Raw genomic sequence first — 13,382 nt, forward strand, 5'->3', positions numbered from 1 at the left:
TGCTCTCAGGTTCCAACTTCTTTTAGACATGTGTGGCCCGTGGATAGATAGCAAGTAAGTTCCACCTGACAGAAGCAGTAACTCTTGAGTTGCGATCCGGCCCCTGAGTCAAAAATTATTTCTGTTCCACCTGTGATTGTGTGTTGATGATTTCTATCTTATTCACTCAGGAAGGGATAGTCACATGAAATGTTGTCTATTGGTCATTGCTGAATCGGGACCAGTTGGGGCTAACTTGCTGGTATTCAAGCAGTTAGCTTGGAGAAAATTTTTGGGTGCAGTTGCTCTCAGGTTCCAACTTCTTTTAGGAGCTTGTGGCCCAGTGGATCGCAGCCCCAGCTTTCCATGGGAGACCTTCAGGTTCGATCCGACCGTGAGTCAGCAGAAATTATTTCTGTTCAATGCATGATTGTGTGTTGATGATTTCTATCTTATTCACTCAGAAGGGATAATTGCTCCCAAATGCGGCAGAATAATCATTGCTTGTCGGGTTTTTATGAAAACTGCGGTAAATATGAAGCAGTTTCTTGCCCAGGTAATTCATGGTGCAGTTGCTCTCCAGGTTCCAATGATTTTAGACTTGTGGCCCAGTGGATGTGCATGGAACCCCACCTGAGAGACCCTGGGTTAGGTCCTTAGGTGAGTCCCTAGGAATTTAGACTGTTCACACGTGATTGTGTGTTAGATTTCTATATGAAGATATATATATATCTTTATATATATATAACTATATATATATATATATAGCCCTTGACTGCAGGATATATATATATATTTCTTTCTTCTGAGAACATTACCATTGCCTATCTGCTTAATACCAGATGAATGATAGACATTTTGTAACTCGACACTCAATCACAATAGTCAGCCCACTTTCCCTCATAAAGAAACAGAGCACATTGAGTAGTTTCTTAAAACAAGGAAAAATCACCCTTAGAAGTTTAATCTCCAGCTAGAAGATGGTGGGACCGTACTGAACCAACAACCATACAACTGGCAGAGACCGTTCTCCACGAATCTCAAATGTTGCTGTTTCTGTTCTGAATCAGAAGGACTCATATATTTTTACATTTTGTAAAAAGGAGCTATAAATAGAACAAGTTAATAATACAAATTAATGAAACCAGGACTACAGCAGGATTCCCTAGGCAGCATGGAGATGAAACTCTACTTACAAAGCATGAGCAGAGTTCTCTCTGCCACAGCAAATGGATGCCGGTACCTTCGGAACAATTAGGACCATCAGTTTTCCAGTATTTCAACCCTGTAGTGGCGTTAGGTCTTCCATGTATTTCTGCCAGTTCACAGGTGTAAACAGCCTGTCCCCAGACGTTACTGATGCAGAGGCCACTTCTACTTGTTCGAACTTGTGCTCACTGGGTATCTTGTATTGTCGGCCACTAATTACTTTGTCAGAATGTACTAGCCATAAAATTTTCGATCATCTGAAAAAACGACTCTTGCCCAGAAACCCTAAGTTTCGTTGACATACTGCCGTTTGGGCAAAATGAACCATAGGTTTATCAGATGTCTCTCTGTAATTTCTCTTTTACTTGGCCTGAACTCTATCTGCTTCTCCAGCACTGTGGGCGACTCTTCGTTCTGTTTCACTGGAAACTTGCAGTTCAAAGATTTGTCCACACATGTCACTGCATTTGTCAGAAGGATTTTATCCCTGCAGCCGTTCAAAATTCTCCTGTCATCTTCCTGCTAACACACAGTTTTCTTGGACCCCCAGGTCTTGGCCTGCCTTCAAGATCTGCTGGCACTCTTCCCCAAAATTCTGCACCATTACTTATGCTCTGCGGCCAAAACCTTGTTGAAACCAGTTCGGCTGCACTTGGCAGTCAGACAGAAGTTGATAAGTCTCTCTCATTCAATAATTCACCTCTTAGTGGATTTCTCTTGAGCAGGTTCATTTCCAGGTCAGCCAGTGTTTTCTTCTTTTATTTAAATCCTTTATGGTCCTTGGTTGGGATGGTAACTATCTTTAACAGTCTGTTAGAACTTAGAGGAAATAAATTTTTCCAATTGATTATTTACAGATCATGAAGTGTTGGAGGGCAGGAAGAAACTATATTCTTCCCAGCATAAACTCTGGGTCTATCTACTTAATGGCATGCAAAAACCCCTAATACAGAATATTAATTTTTTCCCAGACCTAAAGCCCATTTGATATTAACTCTACAATATCTTTACAGCTAAAAATCCACAAAACAGTAAGGTTGCTGTCAGCTCACTTTGTTAAAATTCTCTTTTATTGGTACAAAGAGAAATCAAAAGATTACAAGGCATCAGCAGAAAAGCATTTTTAATTCTTCTGTTTGGTAACAAGAAGTAATAATTAAGCGACAAAAGTTGAACATAAAACGGTTTTCTGCTTTATATTCTGAAAAATAAACCTGCAAGACCAACTATCAGGTTATTTTCCTTAAAGCAGTCTATCAGAGAGAGGCATAAGTTATAAACGTGTGCTTGAAGGGTGGGAGTGAACTATGGAGAAAAAATAAATGGGAGATATTCAGGAAAAATCAACCTATTCATCTACAATCAAACCCTCCGACCCAGTAGACTACAAGATGTCCAAAAACGATATGGATGGACTAAATACTAAGAAATCTAATAAAGGGGGAAACTTTTGAAAGCGGATGAAAATGTTGAAAAATCTTAATAAAACAGCTAAATAATGTTGTTGGTTGAAGGGTAATCTACTTTCGGTTGAGACTAAGTAATAGTTTGTTTTTTGGTCAGTTCAATTATATAACATATTTAATAATAAATGTTATTTTTCAATCTATTGTGTGAATAATAATAGGAACTGTAATATTTGTCCAAAAGAGAGAATTATATTTACTTAAAATGTTACTAATATCAAGTGTGGACGTCAAATGATAAAAGTATATATAGGGATATATATATATATATATATATATATATATATATATATATATGGATATATATATATAAATATATCCATATATATATATATAATATATATATGCTAATATTATATATATATATATATATATATATATATATATATATAAATCTCTATATATATATATATAATATATATATAAATTCATACATATATTGCTATCTATATATATATATATAATATATATATATATATATATATATATATATATATATATAGGAGGATATAATCCCATTATTATTTGTCTGAGGATTAGTACGTGAAATTCTCAGTTAACCGAGACATATAAAATAAACAAAAAAGCTGTCCCATTAGCATGTCTTCGATAGATAAATGTAGCATGACCCGAGCAGTTCAAATCATAGCACAAAAATACGAAATTAGATAACCAGTGATTATCGGTTGTGACCATACAACCGTTGATCACCATAAGGAAGAATGATTGCCATAATAATCCGCCGACATTTACTAAGTCAAAATCTTTGCTCCCATTATACTTACAAGGGTAATGGCGCCCCTTCTAACACCAGCTGACCTCCTATCAGCTCTATTACACTGTGTCTCCTTTCCCGTTCACCTCCTTCTGTTGTCCTCTCTCTTAAAATTTTCTCTTTCTTCCTCCCTATTCAGTGTCTTCTGGCTAAATCTTTCTCTCTTTAACTGTGTCTTCTTTATTCTTCATGTCTTAATTTTGAGTTATGTAAGTTCCTATTTGATAAGAATCTGATGCTAATTGTCTTTTGTATGAAATTTGGAAACGGTTGTTGATATTACAATTAAAATTAAGCGTAGTAGGAATCCTGTTATTTTGATAGATAAGGCTTTTTTGGTAGATTAAGCTAAATCCCATTATGGCTCGCAAGGCTCCCACAGCAAGTTTAGTATGCAACCATCAGTAAATGAAAAGTAATAATATCGCTATATAAATGTTGAAATATATGTTTTCTGAAAAAAAACTCCATGATGATAAAATAAACCTACAGAATAGACTCAAACAAATTGTTTAAAACTAAGGAGAAATTAGAGAGGGGAGTTGTTATATAAACTAAATTGTGCAAGATTTGGGAGTGAACAAATTTGGAAAAAAATTTGGGGAAGAGGTGTATTATCACAAAATGATGCATGAATTAAATCTGGATGCAAAAATTCCAGTGTTAAAGATCACCCAGCCGTGTGAAATATTGTGCTATACTTATTCCTGTTTGTTGACTGAAGCTAATTGATTGAATATTACTAGGAATGTAAGTGTTTTAGCTTACAATTGCGTTTTCGACAATTTACGGTCGAGTTAAAGTTGACTGAAGGTTGAAATTTTGGCACTTATTGTGATTTATATGAAATATTTCGAAACCGATAAAAGCTACAACCATGGGTTGTTTTTTTGTTATTGTACCATGAAATTGCACAAATTTTCATATATAAAACTTTATGTAACGACTAATATAAAATGGTGGCAAAAATTACAACAAAATGATGAAAAGAACTTCTGAGATGTTACCGACGGCAGTTACCGTGACATAAGGAAAAAGTTTTTCAAAAGTTCACCTAAATTGAAATATTGTGCTAGAGACTTCAATTTGTTGCAAAATGAAGTTAAATGATTGAATATTACTAGAATGTAAGAGTTTTTGTAGCAGCTTACAATTGCGTTTTCGACCATTTTGGTTGAGGTCAGAGTTGACGAAGGTTGAAATTTTTAGTTGTCTTGTACATCCTCAGCACCCGACAGACAATTTTAGTCGACGTACGATAAGTCCAGTTGGCGTTTAAGGGTTAAATAATATTGCAGCATGGCAGGCATTCTATTGATTTTTTTTTTTTATCTTTTCACTAATTGTTTCTCCATGTAAAGTGCATTTAATGTGTCCAATAGAAGGCATGAGTGAGTCATCATATATAAATCAATATACAAATATTCCAACTACCACAGAAGGGAGGAAAAATTTTAATGCTGAATAGTTGCTGGTAATTCACACTAATTAGTCACTTATTATATTTAGTAATGACTTTATCTCATTTCTGCCTTTACTTTTCATCTGTTCCCTTTGGTCTTTTCATACTTAGTTTTCAAAATTATTCAACTTTCTCTACGCCACCTCTCATTTAAAACAAGTCCTTCAAGTGAGCCCTTTGCCAGTCTAGAAATGCAAATCATTGGTCTTATCACTCTTATAATATAACAGGATAAAATTTAGAAAATTTAGAAAAAACTTACTGATTTGCATACAGAATTTCCCATTTTATATAAGTAACTTACCAAGTAATTACATAGCTATAAGATTTCCTACCACGACAGCCTAAAAATTTAAAATTAGCAGTAATGATTCGACTAGCTAGTGTTGATGGTTAACCCCACCCACTTTCAGGGTAAGAAGAGAATCAATGTGGCAGAGAGCTTCATTCATTTTTCTGCAGCGTTTGACCGACATCGTTCTTTCTCGCAGCCTGCCGTCATCGTTTTTTGGTGATGTACTCAGAATTTGCTGTAACTTTCATGGTTTATTACTTTGCTACCGATTGGATTTGCGTAGTGTTTACTTTTCATTGGTTTATTAGTTACTTAGCTAACTTTTACGTAGCATTATGTCAGACTCTAGTTCTTCCAGTGTTCGCTTTTGTAGTGAGGGATGTAAAGCTAGGTTAGTTAAGTCTTAGTCAGCTCTCATATTAAATGTATCAAATGTAGGGAACGGGATTGTAACATTGAGAATGCTTGTGATGAATGTCAAGAATGGGATGAGAAAAAGTTGAGTTTTAAAGTCTTATTTGCCTAGGCTTGCGAGAGAGAAAGAGAGGAAGGAGGCTGCTAGACCAGAAATTAGGACCAGTCTTGAATCTGCTGGGCCAGTAGAGGATAGTACTGTTCCTTCATCACCAGTTCTTGCTGTTTCTCCAATTCTTAGTCCTCCAACTCCTTTACTGCACATTCCTATTCCGGGCTCTCATGCTCCCAAACCCAACCCCACTGCCAGTCTCAAATCAAGGTTCGACCAGAAGATTCACTTAGTGTTAAGTGCAATGACTGAGTTAGGTACCTCAGTGAAAGTGCTCTCTGAAAAAGTGTCATCTCATGTGAAAAGTGACAGTGTTGTCCCAGCAGAGGAGGTGGCTACTCGTCCCATTGGTGCTCCTAGATGAAGGGGCCTGTCCCACTCCCCTAACCTGGGAGAGGACATACCGGATGTTGAAGGGAGGCCAGCGGGGTTTGCCCACGGGTAGTCGCCCTCTCAGTCACACCTGTATCCCCCCAGGTGTCAACATTATCCCAGTGGAAAGGTGTTAAAGTGAGTGCTCATGGCTTTCCTCCAGCTCAGAAGACTCAGCTGACAAGGGGTGCAGGTGGTGCTAGCCTGCCCCTCCTCTCACCTCTCCAGGCATTCCCAATGGTGCTGACTGCTCTCCTCCTCCAGCTAAGAGGCACAGAGAGACCAGTCCCAGCCCCCAACCCTCATGCAGCTTTGCTGAGCCTCCTGCCTCCTCTTTGGTTCGACCCCTAGGTGTCGGTCTGGGACAGTCCCGAGTCATTTACCCTTTATGTGGAGTGCCCATCTTTGGCACCCAAGCTCCCAAAAAACCTGAGCATCAATAGTTTTCATCCAGACACCTCTCTTCCTCCAAGCACCCATTGCCTCAAGAGCTCTTGGCTTCAGTCTACAAGTGTCAGCCACCACCCAATGCAGTGGTGCCAGCTCCAATGCACCCGGAGTCGACCAGTGCCTCTGCCTCTGCCGCCTCAAACTCACTCATCAGCTCAGGAGGATCTGTCATTGGAACCGATTAAGCGCCAGCTTGATTCTGTTATGAGTTTCATTCAGAAAGTCCCCACTGCTCCCCCAATCTCACAGGATCCTGTTTTGTCACCTGTATCTTTTGGTGAAGAGGTACTTGAGCAAGAAGACCTCTAAGCTGGCCTATGCTATGCTACATCTGTATCTTTTGGCCAGTTTCCCCAGCTACTTCTCGCCTGCCTCTCCAGTTTCTCCTGCCTCTACCTTCTTGATGAGGAACCAGGCAGACAACTCCGCTCAGCTTCCCAAGATAGTGCTGTCCTCCTCAGCAAGGAAAGCCCTCAAGGAGGTGGATGATTGGCTTGCTTCAAAGAGGGAACTGGGCAACGCCGGGCCTCCCTCCAGACTTGTTTGCGGGAGATATCTCTCTGTCGGGACCCCTCTTTGGGAGTTGCTGCCTCTTCCCAGGGCAACTTTTGTGGTCTCTTCAACTCGTTTGCGCTCGGCCTTCACTTCGGTGAAGATAATGTTTTCATCTACTGAACTCGACCACCTTGTTAGAAGCGTTTTTAAGGTGCTTGAGGTGCTGAGTTCCCTTAAATTGGTCCAGCAGGGTGCTTGCCAAGAAGATGGAGGACTGTCCACTCTTGCCAGAGGACCTGGACTCTGACTGTTAGCTGTGTTGTCTTGTGCGGACAAGGCCACCAGAGATGGTTCCCATGAACTCACCTTCTTCTTCACCATGGGTGTGTTGAAGAAAAGGGAGTTGTGGTGCGCCTTCACCGCAAAAGAAGTAACCACCACGCAGAAGTCTGCTCTCATCTTCGCCCCTCTTGACAAGCAGTATCCCTTCCCACAGTCCACGGTGCTCGGTATCTCATCCGACCTCCAAAAGAAGTCTACTCAGGACCTGTTGGGGCAGTCCACTAAACATTCAAAGGGATCCTCCACCTCTGCCAAATTCGTTTCTCCCCTCCAACTTCAGCCATTGCTTGGGAACAGGCAAAGACTCCAGTCGAGACCCCGAGCTAACCTGCATTATTTGAAGTCAGTCAAGGGACCATCATACAAGCCTTCTACCAAGAAATGAAAACACAGTCCTTTGTGTTCCCATAGGAGCCAGACTCCACTTTTGGGAGGAGTGGAGTTGCAGAGGTGCAGAGCCATGGATAGTCCAAGTCCTGAAGGAGGGATACTACAGTCCTTTTAAGAGGACACCTCCACTAGTCAAGTCTCCTATCGCCTTGACTGCCTATTTGGAAGGCTCCGAAAGATTTTCAGCCCTTTCACAGGAAGTTGACTCCCTCCTTCTCGAGAGCTGTGGAAGAAGTCAAGTGTCAGGAGTCAGAGGGGTTCTACAACTGGTTCCTTGTAGTTCCCAAGTCATTGGGGGGATGGAAGCCCATTCTCAATGTCAGCACTCTGAACCTCTTTATTCTGAAGACAAAGTTCCATATGGAATGGAAATGAGCCAGTCTGTCATGTCTTCCATTCATCAGGGCAACTGGATGATTTCCCTAGATGTGCAGGATGGTTACTTCCATGTCCCCATACATCTGGACTCCAGGAAGTACCTCTGTTTCGTCTTTCAGAACAGAGTTTTTAAGTTTCGGGCCTTATGCTGTGGCCTTTCGACAGCCCCTCAGGTATTCACTCAAGTTCTCGCTCCTCTTGGCAAGTGGCTCCACCTTCTCGGGATCAACATTTCCCCATATTTGGATGACTGGCTCCTTCGAAGGACAACTCATTGCCTGACTCAAGAGTTGAGCATTCTCATCAACATAGAGAAGTCTCAACTGTTGCTGACACAGGAGATTCTTATTTGGTCATGGTGCTGAATTCTCAGACTTCTCAGGTTTTTCCAGCCCCCAAAAGGATGGACTCTTGCCTTTGCACAGTCCGCCAATTTCTCTCTCTCCTGGTCTGCCTGGCCAACTGGCGGATGAGTATCCTGGGCACCTTGGCCTCCATTGAGCAGTTCGTGAATTTGGGCAGACTGCATATGAGACCTCTGCAGTTTTTTCTTAAGGCCAGCTGGGACAGGAAGACCCAACTGGACTCATACGTTTTTCCCATCACACAGGAGATCAAGACAGACCTGCAATGGTGGCTTTGTGAAGGAAGACTTCTTCAGGGAAAATCTCTTCTACCTGTGAACCCCGACCTAGACTTATATGCAGACGTGTCAGATTTAGGTTTGGGGAGCCCTTCTAAGAGACCAAGAAGTGTCCGAGGTGTGGTCCATGGATCAGAGATGCCTCCACATAAATGTCAAGGAGCTGAGGGCCATTCATCTGGGCCTCCAGTCCTTCTCTCCTCAGATCTTTGGCAAGACGGTGATCGTTTATTCCACACAACTGCTCTAACTTACATCCGCAAACAAGGAGGCACTCACTCCTTCTCCCTCTGCGAGGCCTCCAGATATCTCTTTCTCTGGGCAGACCGGAACCAAGTCACTCTTGTCACCCGTTACATTCAAGGGAAACTCAACGTCTTGGCAGACGAGTTGAGTCGCCACAGCCAGGTCTTCCCACGGAATGGGCTCTGGATCCTCTGGTCTGCAGCAATCTATGGAAGCTTTGGGACGCTCCATTGATCGACCTGTTTGCGACATCCAGGAATCATCGTCTCCCCCTCTTTTGCTCTCCAGCCCTGGACCCTTTGGCATGGGCGACAGATGCCATGCTCCAGGACTTTTTGGGCCTAGATGTCTAAGGTTTTCCTCTCTTTGGCATGATCAGAGAGGTACTTAACAAGTTCTCCTCTCATCTCAACGCCTCGATGACTCTGGTGGCTCCTTTCTGGCTGACAAAGGAATGGTTCCCAGATCTGCTTCGTCTTTTGGTGGATTTTTCAAGACTGCTCCCTCAAAAACCGTCTCTTCTCAAACAACCCCACTTCCACAGGTTCCACCAAAGGTTGTCTACTCTCTGGCCCTAACTGGGCTTCAGAATGTCTTGGGCCTTGTCCAGAAGGGGTTTTCAAGAACAGCTGGGAGCTATTTACTAGGTGCAGGCGCAGTCTTCAACAACCTCTATCAGTCTAAGTGGACAGTCTTCCGGAACTGGTGCAGACGACATAACGTCTCTTCTTCTGAGACATCTATAAGTCAGATCGCTGACTTTCTGCTCATCTTGAGGTCATCCAAGAAATTATCGTCCTCCACCATCAAGGGGTATAGGTCCATGTTAAGCTCTGTGTTCAAGCACAGAGGGTTGGACCTTTCTTCCAACCAAGACCTCAGTGATCTCATCAAATCCTTTAGCACAACTAGACAGAGGAGATCTGAAGGTGTCTCATGGAAAATCAATGTAGTCTTAAAGTGGCTTTGATGTCCAGCTTTTGAACCCTTCTGCTTGATCTCTCTGAGGGATCTTACTAGGGAGACTCTCTTCCTCATCGCCTTAGCCACTGCTAAACATGTCAGTGAAATCCAGGCCATTGACAAGAGAGTAGGTTTCGTGCAGGGAGATGCAGTATGATCCTTCTCTCTCGGGGTCCTTACTAAGAACGAAGCCCCTTCCAAGTCCTGGCCCCATTCCTCCACCATTAAAAGTTTAGCAGACATCCTTGGACTGGAGGAAGAGGAGAGGCTTCTCTGTCCAGTAAGAACTCTTAAGGTACTACAGCATCTTCAGAGGACTGAGAAAATTAGAGGCTCTTCTAGTCATCTGTGGTGCTCCGTTCGAAACTCTTCTCATCCGATGTCAAAAATCACGATCTCTATTTTTGGGGACCTAATTTCAGCACACACACAGTCAGGAGGACATCCTACCTTCATTTTAGGTCAAAGCTCACGGGGTTCAAGCAGTGGCAACTTCTCTTGCCTTCAGACACAACATGTCCCCCTCCTCCATCCTGCAATCTACATATTTGAAGTGCAGGTCAGTGTTTGCATCGTATTATCTCAAAGAAGTGGAAACGGTTTTCGAGAATTATAGTACATTAGGACTTTTATCCGTGGCTGGCATGGTGTTGGGAGAGGAAGCATAGGGAACTCTCTTTCCCTCCTCTATCTCCTTGCCTTGAGTAAGGGTGTTGAGTCCGAGGTGAGCCTTGGGGTACATGGTACCTGGCGTACCCACCAGTTCTTTTAGTTGGTTTGGGTGTGGTTTTTTTTATTACAGTTTAGGTAACAGCGTTGTATGTTTTAATTCTGGTCCTACGCCCAGGGCAAGGGCACCTATTAACTTTGCGAGCCATCGGAGTACATCCTTTGCTGCAAAGTCCCCACTAAAGTAGGAGGCAACTCATGGCTGTACCGCCACGCCACTACGAGTTAAGATGAACAACGACCAGAGGCAGTACCCACCTGCAGTGGCTATCTTACCAGGTAAGGAAACAACAAGCATTGCACCAGTGCTGGCAACTTTTCTGCTATCAGAGTCATTACCTTATTAATGTGTTGAGGTAGAATATCTCCATGTATCCCACCTCCTTTCAGTGTGGATTCAGCTTTGTAATTACTTGGTAAGTTACTTATATAAAAATGACATTTTTATAGTAAAATAAAGTTTTATATATACTTACCAAGTAGTTACTAAATCAGAGCCCTCCTTCCTCCCCTCACATGGACTTCAGGACAAGAAAATGAATGAAGTTCTCTGCCACATCAATTCTCTTCTTACCCCGAAAGTGGGCGGGGTTAACCACCTACACTAGCTAGTCAAATCGTTACTACTAATTTTGGATTTTTAGGCTGCCATGGTAGGAAATCTTATAGCTATGTAATTACTTGGTAAGTGTATATAAAACTTTATTTTATTATAAAAATGTCATATTTATTTTGATAACAGTTTGTACAAGGTTAAAGGCTGTCTTGACTTGATTTTTAAATTTTTCTTTTTCAGGCAAATAGTTCAGTGTAACTTATGTACAGCTCTCTTTTACTCAAAGAGGGCCTATGAAGCACACAGTCACCATCACAGGGAATCAGACTTATATGCTACTAATGAGGCAATGAGGTAAATATAGAATTATTATTCATAAATTAGATCTGGCGTAGCCTTTCACACAGATGGTGTGTTAATCACTACTTGGTGCATCTGGCTAATAAATGGATTTTGGAATTGACAAATTGAGGGTAAAGACTTATCTCAGAGAATGGATATTGTGTGGGGGGGGGAGAAGGTGTGCAAAAATTGATAGATGGGCAAATAGGTAAGCACTGTAAAAGTAATAGACATGAAGAGTATGAATAAAAATGTTGAAGGTAGAAACAATGGAAAAATCACAAGGGGCAAGTTATGGGAGGCTTGCCATAATACCTCCCAACAAAAGAAAAGGCATGGCTAATCATATACATTAGACTGGTGAGAGACAATTCCAAATTTGTCCCTGCAGAAGCTGTATAGCTCCACTTGAGTTGTCTTGGCTTATCTTGCTCTTAAAAGAATGGGTTGTTTTAAGGGAAACTGAATATCCATATTGCAGTAATTGCTTTCCATAAATCTTGCATGCTGAATGCATTCTCAAGGCCTCAGTATAATGGTCATTGGTTTAGAAGAGGAACAGTAATAATTATGCAGTCATGCTGGGGAAATCAAGAACAATAATGCTTAGTTAAGTCATTTCTTCATTTAAAATTGTCTCTGAAATTTCTAAGTATGTGTTTCCTGGATAGATATTTTTATAGCTAGTTGCTCATTTCTTTCTTACAAAATGTTCAATAAATGATCGTTTCCTTAAGTTTTCTTATATATTAGATAGATAAATGTAGAGCATCTTGCAATCATGTGTAAAATTATTTTTTTGCAGGCAGAGTATAGTGCAAAGAATCGATCAAGATTTTGACCAGCGAAGAGTTCCAACAACTATAGAAAGATACCTATCAACTAACTTGATTAGTTCAGTAGTCAACCACTTGGCGTAACATCAGAGCAGCAAGACGAAAAAAGAGAGTGCTGATATCATCGAAGCAAGCACATTGAAACCAAGAACAACCGTTAAATTAATTCTGAAAATATATTGCCAGTTACTTCCAAAAAATCAAGAACTCAGTCCTTAACTTCTAGTTGCTCAGTGTTGCCTACTAGTGATCTTAATGATAAGAGTGTTTTTAGTGATGGCAGTACTTCTGAAGATGTAGATGATTATTTGCAAAGTGAAAATCTTTGCTGGGGAATGGGAAGCAAAAGTACATCGAAGAAACGAATGCTCAATGACTCTGAGGAGGATGACTCTGAAGTTCGAACTTTAGGGTCTGTTAATCCAGACACTGTTATGCCTAATCCAAAGTTGATTTGTGTTGATGTAGGAAACAAGGCCTCAGTGTTACCTGATGATAATAGTGAAGTGTTGAGTGAAAACTTGGAGGAGAAACTAATTCCTGAAAAGGTTATGATTAAAAATGAAAAAAGACCAAGAAGTAAAAGAATTGATTCCAGCAGTAAAAAGATATCAGAAAACAAGGACTGTAGTGCTGCAGTGGGAGACATCGGTAATTTTAGCTCAGATAAAGATGGGAACGGTGGGATGCTAATGGTAAGTATTTCTTTCACAAAATTTTATTTTTTGAAGTTTCAATAAAACTCTTAGAATGAGGAAGGGGTGACATAGTATATGTATATGTATATGTATATATATATATATATACATATGTTATATATACATACATTTATAATTTATATATATATATGTGTTTTATATAATATATATATATATATATATATATATATATATATATATATATATATATATATATATATATATATATA

At 40.7% G+C, this 13,382-nt stretch overlaps 1 protein-coding gene across 1 annotated transcript in view; it reads left to right on the top strand.

Annotated features, from left to right (window-relative positions):
• LOC136833048 (protein suppressor of hairy wing-like) overlaps positions 1-13,382 on the top strand; it is a 117,734-nt gene that overhangs the window by 53,753 nt on the left and 50,599 nt on the right. Inside the window, 4 exon segments of the mRNA XM_067094696.1 lie at positions 11,517-11,630; positions 12,424-12,519; positions 12,521-12,555; positions 12,641-13,149. Of these exon segments, the coding sequence (XP_066950797.1) occupies positions 11,517-11,630; positions 12,424-12,519; positions 12,521-12,555; positions 12,641-13,149 (754 nt within the window).

The sequence above is a fragment of the Macrobrachium rosenbergii genome, chromosome 51 (assembly GCF_040412425.1).
Source record: "Macrobrachium rosenbergii isolate ZJJX-2024 chromosome 51, ASM4041242v1, whole genome shotgun sequence".
In the NCBI taxonomy this organism is placed as follows: Eukaryota; Metazoa; Arthropoda; class Malacostraca; order Decapoda; family Palaemonidae; genus Macrobrachium; species Macrobrachium rosenbergii.